The 13,523-nt window shown below is 40.9% G+C and overlaps 1 protein-coding gene across 1 annotated transcript in view; it reads right to left on the bottom strand.

The window, feature by feature from the left end:
• PRKAR2B (protein kinase cAMP-dependent type II regulatory subunit beta) overlaps positions 1-13,523 on the bottom strand; it is a 65,811-nt gene that overhangs the window by 10,825 nt on the left and 41,463 nt on the right. The window contains exons 3-4 of the mRNA XM_070947151.1: positions 2,532-2,584; positions 1,978-2,061 (exon numbers count right to left, since the gene is read on the bottom strand). Of these exons, the coding sequence (XP_070803252.1) occupies positions 1,978-2,061; positions 2,532-2,584 (137 nt within the window). The remainder of the gene's footprint in view (positions 1-1,977; positions 2,062-2,531; positions 2,585-13,523) is intronic.

Consider the following 13,523-nt stretch of genomic DNA (forward strand, 5'->3'; position numbering starts at 1 on the left):
ATACAGAGCAGAGGGGGGCTTCACATACTGTAGCAACCGGTTCGCACCGGAAATGTGAGCATGTGTGGCGTCACAAAACACGGCAATTTACTTGCGCTGTCCGCACATGCGTGCGACGTCAAACAACACGGCAATTAGCTTGCGTGTGCCGTCCACACGTGTGTGGCGTCAAAAACACAGCAATATAGGACAGGATTGCGCCTGGGAGGGGCCCACCACAGGTCACCACACCTGACCCACCACACTCGATCCCACCTGCAGGTTGCCACTACCGGTTCGTTCAAACCGGTCCAAACCGGCTGAATACCACCTCTGACGCAGAGACTCGGTGGCGATAAGCCCGCGGCACAGTAGTGGCCCATGGCCCACAGGTTGGGGACCCCTGCTCTAGCCCAAATGCATCCTCTCCCTCTTTCTTAGCAGAATCGTGAGACGGAGAAGAGAATTTTCTATCCGGGCCTTGGTTTAGCAGCTTAACTTTTAAAGAACATTTGAAACTGATAAACCAAAGGCAAAAAGAAGTTGTTGTGTATGTTACAAGGTTAAAATACAAATTCTGCCCCTTAAGTGCAATTGTCCACGAGTTACGACCACAACTGAGCCCCCAATTGATGTTGCTAAGTTAAACAATTGTCAAGTGAGTTTTGACCCATTTTGCGACTTTTCTTGCCACCGTTGTTAAGTCAATCACTGCAGTTGATAAGTTAGTAACCCCGTGGTTAAGTGAATCTGAATTTCCACCCTTGGCTTTGCTGGTCAGGAGGTCACAAATGAGGATCATGTGACCCCAGGACACTGCAAGTGTTATAAATATGAATCGTGGGGATGCTGCAGAGGTCGTAACCATGAAAAATGGTCGTAAGTCACATTTTTTTCAGTGCCATTGTAACTCTGAATGGTCACTAAATGAACTGTTGTAAGCCAAGGACTACCTGTACTGTGTGAACCATTGTTGGTATCTCATTTTTTTTTTTTTTTGCTTCTCTCATGTCTTATCTGCAACGTTTCTGAAAACATTCCAAAATTTCATAACTTAACATAGAAGAGAAAGAGAGGGAGGGAGGGAGAAAGAGAGGGAGGGAGGGAGGGGGAGGGAGGGAGGGGGAGAGAGAGGGAGAGGAAGAGGGAGAGAGAGAGAAATGTAAGTAGTGGCCAAAATTGTGGAAACCTTTTGGGAAAAGTGTATTTTCTAAAGAAGAAAAGGGAAACACGTAGAAAAAACGAGATATACAAAAATTGTCACCATGTCAGTTCATACTTAGCTGGGTAACCTTTATGTCAAGTATTTGCAAGCCATTGGCACATGTGTCATATAGACACCAGTGGAGGCAGAGAGTGTCTCCACCCCTATGTGGAAAGGAGGGGCTTACCCTAAGTATAAAACCCCCTCCAACCTTTTCCACCTCGCTCTCTCCATCTCTCTCTTTTCATGTTTGTTCCTCATGAGACTTGATCTCTGTTGTACATAGTTAATATGATTTATTATATGAATAAATATGTTTAAGACGTTTATTTATGCATCTGCCTCTGAACTCTTCTATGCTCCTGGGTGTTTCTACGATCTCAACTCCACACTTTAGCATGAATGACGGCCTTACAACGTCTTCCCATGGAGTGAACTAAGTCTTTGAGTTCTGCAGCTGTTCTAATGTGAATCCAAGATTGAATGATGGCTTCTATTAACTGGGTTTTATTGCTGGGTCGCTTCTGACTAACAAGTTTCTTTAGTCGGCTCCATAGATTTTCAATTGGGTGAAGGTCTGGGCTATTCCCAGGCCATTCCAGCAGTGGAATAGGATTCTCTTGAAACTCCAAAACAAAAAAAGTGGTGTTATTAGCCATCAAACCTCAAAAATACACTTTTCCCAAAAGGTTTCCACAATTTTGGCCACTACTGTAGACAGACAGACAGACAGACAGACAGACAGACAGACAGACAGACAGACAGACAGACTGCATAAAAAGAGTCATTCTTACCTGGTCTAAATTCTTAAATAAGAGAATGTCTTTGCAAGCTTCCTGCAGCCGGTTTCTTTGATCATCCGTTTTAGGGTGAATAACCTGGAAGAAATCATTATAAGTTAAGTTTTCTTGAGACTACTTTTGGGAGAAGTTGACTTCCAAAGAACTGGGCATAATCCAAATTAATACGGATGTGTTATTACGTTTTGTGAACAAAATGAGAAAGATTTTTAAATCTCATTATTCCAAATACGAAGAACCACAATGAAAACAATATGCCAATCTTAAATTTTCCATTGTTTAAAGAAGAATTTCAATAAAAGTAATAGTGGAAAATGCATTACATTTTACAGATGCCTAGATAGATAGATAGATAGATGGATGGATGGATGGATGGATGGATGGATGGATGGAGAGATGATGGACGGACAGAGAGATGATAGACAGACAGAGATGATAGATAGATAGATAGATAGATAGATAGATAGATAGATAGATAGATAGATAGATAGATAGAGGTCTGTGTGTGTTTTTTTCTGAAAGATAGTTTATTTCCTGGGTGTACATACCCTCAATTCAGTGTCATCTTCTTCTTCATCGGGATTATAAGCTTCTGCACACACTAAAAATGAAAATAAAAATGCAAGTTTATTCATCAATGCCAATTTATTTTCACCTTTTTGCTTTTGAGTTACAGCTAATATAATATTGCCTGCTGATTTTTTTTTTTTTAATTTGATTTATATGCCGCCCTTCTCCGGAGACTCAGGGCGGCTTACAATGTGCTAAGCAATAGCCTTCATCCTTCTTGTATATTTATACAAAGTCAGCTTATTGCCCCCACAAACTGGGTCCTCAATTTACCTACCTTAGAAAGGATGGAAGGCTGAGTCAACCTTGAGCCTGGCGAGATTCGAACCTGCAGTAATTGCAGGCAGCTGGTCTTAATAACAGGGTGCTTTAGACCACTGTACTACCAAGGCTCCTTGTTTGTTTTGCTTTTCTGCAAAGGAAAGCTTGCTTAGCTTCTGCTTTGATAAAATGGCTTGATGAGTATCCGGAAAGGGGTGGGGGGGAAGGGATATGAACAATTGAAATAAATAAATGAAATAATTTGGAAGACGGAGGGGATTCTGCACACTTTCCAGATGTCAAAGTTAATAGCAGTGTCCTTAAAAGGCTAAGAAAATCACTATAAAATGTGGTATCAATGGTATCTGGCCCCCGCAAGGGTAGCAAAAATGTACCCAAATGTAAATCCGACCTGTTGGAAGTGTAAAAAAGCACAGGAACTTTTTATCACGCTTGGTGGCTCTGCCCAGAAATTAAGAAATATTGGAACAAGATAAAAACATGGATAGCAGAAATAACAGATTATGAAATTGAATTAGAACCCGAAATTTTTTTATTAGGTATGATCTAAAAGAACATTGGGAATGACATAAAATATTTAATACTTCACATAATAACGGCGGCTAGACTAGCAGTAGCACAACTTTGGAAAACAAATAGATTGCCAACTGATCAGGAGCTAATACAAAAGATATACTCATGCGCAGAAATGGACAAATTAACCTTAGAGTTACAGGATAAGGAGGACTCAAAATATTTTAGAATATGGAATAGATGGTACCAGTGGATAAATCAGAGGAGGCCAAAAGGGTTGAGATGAAATTTAGAGGATATATATATATATATATATTAGAAATTAGTTAGTAGTTGAAGTCATTTATTGTATATGTATATGCAAATTTGTTTCTTGATTAAGTTAACTTTTAACTTAATCAAGCTTTTGTATGTTTTAAATGTTTTTTTAAGAATGAATAAAGTTTTGCTTTTTAAAATAAAAAAAAAAGGCTAAGTTTGACATCTGGCTTGGTTTGGCTTGGCATATCCATGTACGTATCAAAGAACATCCTGAATTCGGCCAACAGCCACACTCTTGCACCAACAAAATCCTACCTCTTTAACTACAACATATCCTACGTAACAACCCTCCTTAAGGTTGATAACTGGAATATTGAGCCCCATTCTCTGAAACTGGATTTTCTCCATACTCTCAATCTACTAAATTCATCCACTCTGCATATCCAGAAATACCCTTCCCTTCCTTTTTTCAATGGCTGAATCAATCTAGTTGTCTGTTGGTCTGTCTATTATCTCTTGTCTATTTCTCTATCTCTCTAGCCATATCTAGCTATCATCTGTCAACTTTCTACCTATCATCTAAATCTATCTGCCCTATCTAATCAATCAATCAATCTCTCTCTCTTTATCTCTCTCTCTCTCTCTCTCTCTCTCTATACATATATATATATATATATATATATATATATCTGTATCTATCATCTGTTTATCATCTCTCTACCTATCATCTCTATCCGTGTCTCTTATCTATCAATCTATACCTAGCTATGTTATCTGTCTACCTATTATCTAAAACTATCTACCTACCTACCTACATCCATCCAACCATCCATCCATCCATGTAGCATCTCTGTCTAACTCTGTCTGTCTGTCTATCTATCTATTTATCTATGTATTTATCTCTGTATATGTATCATGTATCTATCTACCTACCTATCTATTGTTTATCTATCTCTGTATATGTATCATCTATCTATCCATCATCCATCCATCCATCCATCCATCCATCCATCCATCCATCCATCCATCCAATCTACCTACCTATATCATCTATCTCTGTATGTATCATCTATCTATCTATCTATCTATCTATCTATCTATCTATCTATCATCTATCTCTGTATGTGTATTATGTATGTATGTGTGTATGTATCTATCTACCTCCCTCCCTATCATCCATCTCTATCTATCTATCATCTATCTATCTATCTATCTATCTATCTATCTATCTATCTACCTACCTACCTACCTACCTACCATCTATCTATCTCTGTATATGTATCATGTATCTACCTACCTACCTACCTACCTATCGTCTATCTCTGTATATGTATCATGTATCTATCTATCTATCTATCTATCTATCTATCTATCTATCTATCTATCTATCTATCTATCTATCTGCCTATTTACTTACCTACCTATCGTCTATCTCTGTATATGTATCATCTATCTATCTATCTATCTATCTATCTATCTATCTATCTACCTATCATCTATCTCTGTATGTGTATTATGTATGTGTGTATGTATCTACCTCCCTCCCTCCCTATCATCCATCTATATCTATCTATCTATCTATCTATCTATCTATCTATCTATCTATCTATCTATCTATCTACCATCTATCTATCTCTGTATATGTATCATGTATCTACCTACCTACCTACCTACCTATCGTCTATCTCTGTATATGTATCATGTATCTATCTATCTATCTATCTATCTATCTATCTATCTATCTATCTATCTGCCTATTTACTTACCTACCTATCGTCTATCTCTGTATATGTATCATGTATCTATCATCTATCTATCTATCTATCTATCTATTTGCCTATCTACTTACCTACCTATCATCTATCTCTGTATATGTATGTATGTATGTATGTATGTATGTATGTATGTATGTATGTACCTACCTACCTATCATCTATCTCTGTATATGTATCATGTATCTTATCTACCTACCTACCTATTGTCTATCTATCTCTGTATATGTATCATGTATCTATCTATCTATCTATCATCTATCTATCTATCTATCTATCTATCTATCCCTCCCTATCATCCATCCATCATCCATCTATCTATCTATCTATCTATCTATCTATCTATCTATCTATCTATCTATCTATCTATCTATCCCTCCCTATCATCCATCCATCATCTATCTATCTATCTATCTATCTATCTATCTATCTATCTATCTATCTATCTATCTATCTATCTATCTATCCCTCCCTATCATCCATCCATCATCTATCTATCTATCTATCTATCTATCTATCTATCTATCTATCTATCTATCTATCTATCATCTATCTATTTCTGTATATGTATCATGTCTATCTATCTATCTATCTATCTATCTATCTATCTATCTATCTATCTATCATCTATCTATTTCTGTATATGTATCATGTCTATCTATCTATCTGATTGCTGTCTGCAAGGCAAGTCTGGACCGCTTACAATGTTAAATCCAACAAAACCATCAAAATTACGTGTGTCCAATAACAATAAAAATACAAGTTATTAAAAGACAGGGGAGGGGAGGGAGCAGGATGCACAAGGGAGGAGGAGGGATCTGCCACCCATCAACCACCTCCAGCAAGTGTAAAAAGGCACAAGGAACTTTCTATCATTTATGGTGGACATGCCCGGCAGCAAAGAAATTTTGGTCTAATATTAAAAAATGGTTGGAACAAATAACAGAAACACAGATAGACAAAGAACCAGAAACATTTTTATTAGGAATTTTTTAATAAATCATATCCAAAAGATATCAAATATCTTACAATTCACATACTAACAGCTGCAAGAATAATTTACGCAAAAAATTGGAAGCAAGAAAGAACGCCAAATGAAACAGAATTAATAGAAAAAATTCTAGAATGGGCTGAAATGGATAGGTTAACCAAAGAAATACAAGAAGAATCAGATTATTACAAAATATGGAATAATTGGTATAATTGGTTAAAAATGAGAAATAAACAAAAAATATAGGGGGAAATATTACCGATTTAAAAAAAAATGTTATTAGATTAAGGAGAGGTGAAGAAATATATTATAAGTAGAATGTCACTTTGAAAAAATGCTTAAGAAGGAAATATAATCTTTTTGTTTATATGTTGTATGTTTGTTGTGTATATGTTATGTTATGTTATGTTTTTTTTTAATATTTATACTTAAATAAAAATTTATTTAAAAAAAAAAACCCTCAACCACCTCCAGCGAGGCCCTCCCTCATTGGGCCCCCAAGAATTTCTACCATGCTAGTGTCCAGGGCTACCATTTTTTTGAGAGGCCCAGGCTGACCCGTAGTATCCCGAAGCCAATCCCGTAAGTGTGCTCTGATCAGGGCAAAACACAGGATCTGGAAATGCAACATTACACCCCTTAGAAAGCTTTTAGCCCAAGTGTGGTCCACCTCCCTTTTTGCCTTCTTCTTCTGTCTGCATGCTAAAAGCTTCACGGGTATTTAAAACTGTAAGTGGCACTTCAACCCCAAGTCTTTGTCTTTCCCCATTGCTAAATAAGCAGCAATCTGTAATCTAGATGGAAAATATAAAACCCACAAAATGTATGTGATAGCAAAAGCATCGCCTCCTAAGAGATCTCTCTCTGCGTTTTCTTACAAAGGACAGAGAGGGAGGGGGGGAGGGAGGGAGGGAAAGAGAGAGGGAGGGAGGGAGGGAGGGAGGGAGGGAAGGGAGAGAAAGAGGGACGGAGGGAGAGGAAAGAGAGAGGGAGGGAGGGAGGGAGAGAAAGAGAAAGGGAGGGAGGGGGAGAGAGGGAGGGAGAAAGAGAGGGAGGGAGGGAGGGGAGAGAAAGAGGGATGGAGAGAGAGGAAAGAGAGTGAGGGGGAGAGAGAAAGAGAGGGGGAGGGAGGGAGGGAGAGAGAGAGGGAGGGAGGGGAGAGAAAGAGAGACGGAGGGAGAGGAAAGAAAGGGAGGGAGAGGGAAAGAGAAAGGGAGGGAGGGAAGGAGAGGGGGAGAGAGAAAAAGAGAGAGAGAGAAAGAGAGGGAGGGAGGGAGAAAGAAAAAGAGAGATCTGGTGATTCTTCAGCCTTGCTCTCTCCTGGACTCTGCTCTGATCAGAAAAGTTGGGGGGGGGGCGTCTCCCCAAAAAGGAAGTACAGTTAGTCCTTGACATACAACAGCTTGCTTAAGTGACGGTTCAAAGTTACAACAGAACTGAAAAAGGTGACTTATGGCCATTTTTCAGAGTTACGACTTTTGCGGCATCCCCACAATCACGGTTGCACTGTCCCGGGGGGGTGGGGGTGTTACTTAATCCCCTTTTGCGACCTTCTGACAAGCAAAGTCAAGGGGGAAGCCACATTCACTTAACTACCACCTGCAGTGATTCACTTAACAACCGTCACAAGAAAAGTCATAAAAGGGGACAAAGCTCACTTAACAAATGCCTCGCTTAGCAACGTAAATTTGGGGCTCTATTTCAATGAAAATTGGTGGTACAGAAGTCTACGTACTATTGCTACCCTTCCTTCTTTCCTTCCTCCCTCCCTTATTCTCTTTCTCATTCTCCTTCCAGGTGATACAGTGGTGAGAATGCAGTATTGCAGGCTGACTCTGCCCACTGCCAGCAGTTCAATCCTAACTGGCTCAAGGTCGACTCAGCCTTCCGTCCTTCCGAGGTCGGTAAAATGAGGACCCTGATTGTTGGGGGCCATAGGCTGACTCCGTAAACCGCTTAGAGAGGGCGGGCTACAAGGGAAGCGGTATACACGTCTAAGTCAGAGGTGGGTTCTACTTACCTTTACTACCGGGATCTCAACGGGATCGCACTCGCGCCTTACTTCTGCACACGCGCAGATCGCTGATGACGAAATCCGGGGCAGTGGGCAGGGCTTCCCGCCAGTTTTACTACTGGTCCGAACTGGGGGCAACCCACCACTGGTCTAAATGCTACAGCTATATCCCTGTGCCAATTCACAACATTCGCTCAGATGGTCTTTCAAATGCGCTGACCTCTCTTCAGTGGTGAAATGTAAAATTTGTTACTACCGGTTCCGTGGGCGTGGCTTGGTGGGGGAGGGGTAATATGACTGAGTGGGTGTGGCCAACTTTTTTTTTTTTACTTTTAAAACCATTTTTTCTACAACCTCTTCAGCTGAGGTTGTAGAAAATGCTTTTAAAGCCTCTGACGATCCCAGCTGACTTGCCTGATCGGCAGAGGCTTTTTTTTAAAAAAAGCCTCTGACGATCCCAGCTGACTTGCCTGATTGGCAGAGGCTTTTTTTTTTAAAGCCTCTGACGATCCCAGCTGACTTGCCTGATCGGCAGAGGCTTTTTTTTTTAAAGCCTCTGACGATTCCAGCTGACTTGCCTGATCAGCAGAGGCTTTCTTTTTTTTTTTTTTTAAAGCCTCTGACGATCCCAGCTGACTTGCCTGATCGGCAGAGGCTTTCTTTTTTTTTAAAGCCTCTGACAATCCCAGCTGACTTGCCTGATCGGCAGAGGCTTTTTTTTTAAAGCCTCTGACGATCCCAGCTGACTTGCCTGATCGGCAGAGGCTTTTTTTTTAAAGCCTCTGACGATCCCAGCTGACTTGCCTGATCAGCAGAGGCTTTCTTTTTTTTTTTTTAAAGCCTCTGACAATCCCAGCTGACTTGCCTGATCGGCAGAGGCTTTTTTTTTAAAGCCTCTGACGATCCCAGCTGACTTGCCTGATCGGCAGAGGCTTTCTTTTTTTTTTAAAGCCTCTGACAATCCCAGCTGACTTGCCTGATTGGCAGAGGCTTTTTTTTTTAAAGCCTCTGACGATCCCAGCTGACTTGCCTGATCGGCAGAGGCTTTTTTTTTTAAAGCCTCTGACGATCCCAGCTGACTTGCCTGATCAGCAGAGGCTTTCTTTTTTTTTTTTTAAAGCTTCTGACGATCCCAGCTGACTTGCCTGATTGGCAGAGGCTTTTTTTTTTAAAGCCTCTGACGATCCCAGCTGACTTGCCTGATCGGCAGAGGCTTTCTTTTTTTTTTTTTAAGTCTCTGATGATCCCAGCTGAGCCACGCGATCATCAGAGGCTTTTTTTTTTTTTTTACTTTTAAAAGCATTTTTTCTGCCAAAGAGGTTGTAGAAAAATGCTTTTAAAAACAATAATAAAAAAAGACTCTGATGATTGCACGGCTCAGCTGGGCAATGGGGGGGCAGGGATTTTTGCTACCGGTTCTCCGAACCACCCGCCTCCATTGCTACCGGATCAGCCGATCCGGTCTGAACCGGGAGCATTTCACCCCTGCCTCTCTTCCTGTTGCATTCAAGGCGATTAGCCCCGATGAGATCTGTCAGCTAATAAAGCTTTCAGAAAAATGCTCTCCTCCCCGCCCCTCCTTGTGGAAGATTGGCAGCGGTGGCATTTAATCTGAACAGAAAGGTCACACTAGCAAGTGTGTAAGGGAGGGGGAGAGATTTCTCATAACCACTGCCCTGGGTTAACTTCTTCAGTGCCTACCACGTTTGAAGGTTTCCTCGCCTGTGTAAGCTGAAAATGTTGCCAAGTTGGGGTTTCGAACTTAAGACTGCCTCAGAACAAATTTAAAGACAAGGGAGTTGATTCCAAGTTGCGTATCGCGTGTACGAATTTTACAAAAAGCCCAATGTTTGCATTTATGATCCATTTGGCTACGATCCATACAATCCATAGGTCTTTTCCAGGTTTCCAGAGCCCCAAACAAGGAATGTTTTAATGTCTCACTTAATGACAGACATGATGGGCTCAGTTGTGGTCGTAAATCAAGAAGTGTCTGGCTCAAATCGAATTAAATTATTTTCTTAATTTGAAGGGGTTTTTTTTTACACCACTCAAGAGGAGGAATCACATTACAGAATACTACCATGTTTCCCCGAAAATAAGACCCTGTCTTATATTTTTTTGAACCCTGAAATAAGCGCTTGGCGTTATTGCCATGCGCTCAAAAGCCCGATTGGGCTTATTATCAGAGGATGTCTTCTTTTGGAGGAAACAGGGTAGTACTGCAATATTTCATTGTAACGAAGTTCAAATACAGTTAAAAAAAAACTTAATGCACTGAAAGGATTTCAAATAATTAGTAAACTTTGCACATCGTTCTACACATAAATAACAACAGTGAGGAAAACGCACAGTTCACACATTTAGGAATATTAATTCCCTTGTTTATATTTGACTACATCTGAAATTTATTATTTTTTTTACTAGTAAAAAATATATTTCGTTACATTTTTAATTTTTTTAAAATTAAATTTATATGCCATCCATCTCACCCTGAAAAGAGATTAGTAATAAATTGCTGCTGGACAGATCAGCTTTTTTAACAAAAAGACATAAAACTATTTAATTTGAAGGGTATTGTTCTGTTTGAAAACACCATAGTTCATTCTAACTAATTAATTATTTGCTTTTGTTAGAATTATAGCAACATCATTCGTTTGAAAGCTGTCCCAAACTTACTGTTTTATGAACCGTGTCACTGAATTTATTCCAGATGTCATCTTTTGCTTATATCCCACATCTGGTAGCCGACGGCTATCATAACACAAGGGTTCAGATCAGTTCATAGTTTACTGTAACACAAATGTTTGGCCAATAATTTTCCACATAGATCATATTTCTCTATCAATCTGGAAAGTCCTAAATTAAGACAAACTTGGTTTATTTAACTGAGTTCCTTGCTCCAGAAATGCTACGCTTCTGCTTATTCAAATACTTGAGAATAAGCAGAAATAACCCTACACCTAGGGATTCATAAACCGTGTTTTTTTTAATTCTTAAACAAAATCCCTCCTTAATGTATATTTAAGGAAAATAAATGCTCTGAAGTTTCTCGGCATCTGTTTTTTTTCAGTCACTAAACCGTGTTCAACACTTTGTGACATCATGGACAACAGATCTCAGTCCTCCACTATCTCCTGGAGCAGGGGTCAGCAACCTGCGGCTCCGGAGCTGCCTGCGGCTCTTTGGGCCCTCTGCTGTGGCTCTGTCGGGTGATCCCACCACTGGCTGGCCCCGCCCCTCACCCTCCCCTCCCAGTCACTCCTCGCCTGGCCTGAGAAGGTAAGGGTGACGGCGGTGGATAGAGAAGCAGCCAGGGGAGATACAGAGAGAGGGGGAGAGAAAGAGATACAGAGAGAGGGGAAGGGGGGGAGGAAGGGAGGGAGGGGAGAGAGAGAGATATGTCACAAGGGTTTTGAAATTTGATTAGAAATAACATATTGAATTCATATGAATGTTTCTAAGATTTTTTTAAAAGGCAAAAATAGCCCCTGTCGGACCAGCTTGGGCATTTAGAAAAGACCCTTCACTCCATTCATAGTGAAAGGTATATTTTAACTGAAGTCAAGCGGCTACACTGTAAGAAAAGCCAGATCTAAAAGTTTCCCGCGTAAACTGAATAATTTCCTCTTCTCTTGGGTCTTCTTGCTATTGGGTGGACATTTTCCTTCTGTTCCCATGCCTGTGTCCTTGGACCATTCAACGGTTGTTTCAGGTTGGCACTTCCGGTTCCTGACATCCCCCGTCCCAGTATCCTTCCTTCCCCCCTCCCCAGGGGTGGGCTGTTGGGGGTTCTGCATGCGCAGAAGCATTGTGCGCACCTGCGAGAGCCCACGAGCGAACCGGTAGTGGCGGGATTTGAAACCCACTACTGATCCATAACATTCCTTGCCTCTCCGCTCTGGTGTGTCAGGTAGATTCCACCAGGTTGATTCCCCCAGATTCCGGGGTTTGAGGACTGATGCAGTTAATCAACTTTCCCCTTTGTTTATTTTACATGTCTACAAATTTATTTATGGATAGCATTTTGGAGACATCAATGTGTCCTACTCCCTGGCTGTTTTTGTGCCTGCTCGTCCAGCAATCTTAGTAGCTGTTGGACGAGTGGGCACATAAACAGCCAGAGAAATGATTGAAGCCTGGGAAACAGGCCCCTTGTCAATCAACAGGAGTGCTGATGTACCCCCAGTTTACCAAGTACTTAGGAGGTTGGGGGGCTTGGCAGCACAAGGAAACAACAGCCAATGACTTAATAAGCCAGCCATCAACGCCACAATCTACATCTAAAAAGCTGCACACAACAGACACCATATAAATATCACACACAGAACAACCCAAAGCCCACAGAGAAGTTCCCTGAGGGTGGGCTCCAGCACGAGTCAGAAAGCTCGGAAGACAAAACCTCTGGTCCCGTTGACCGATCCAGATTGAATCCTGCCACTTTATCCTGGTACACTTATATTGGCCTTCATTCGTGTCCCACTCTTGCAATCTTTATAAAGAGAGATAAGATGGCCCCATTTGTTTATTTTAAAACCTCTAGCCCCCTCCTGGGTCAAATTAGCAGAATATAACTCAAAAGTACAGAACAGAAGGTACAGGGAAAAACCATCTTATCAGCTTGTCTATATTTGATACTGGCTGATAACCCGGCATTGCCCGGGTATTTATTTATCCCAATCCTGTATTAGACAAGAAAAGGACTGGCTCAACCACTGTGGTGAGATTTAGAGACCTAATTGCCCTGGCCAACAGCCTGGGAAAATTTTTACAGGGAACAGTCTTTGAGGCGATTATCTGCATTAGCAGGCACCTTCCCCGACAATTTGTCCTCTTTTGCTTGAAGCTGAGGGCCTAGGGTGTTGTTGTTGTTTTTTTAAAGAAGCAATCCCCCTTAGCAAAGGGAGGCCCCTTGTGGAGTACTATGAAGCCGTTTCCATGGCAACTCCATTGTGCTGTACAGTAGAAGCCATTTTAAGGCACAACAGGCTGTATCTTAACAGAACTTGAATCCAAAATGCACAGTATCACTGTCAAAAGTACTGTGATTTGACACTACAGATATAATTCATTCCTTTTCATTTCAGCAGCCCAGGCATTCCAGAGTTATGCTGGAACACACACACACACACACACC

This window comes from Pituophis catenifer, unplaced genomic scaffold (genome assembly GCF_029215685.1).
Source record: "Pituophis catenifer annectens isolate HBS135680 unplaced genomic scaffold, rPitCat1.0.hap2 SCAF_7, whole genome shotgun sequence".
Classification (NCBI taxonomy): domain Eukaryota; kingdom Metazoa; phylum Chordata; class Lepidosauria; order Squamata; family Colubridae; genus Pituophis; species Pituophis catenifer.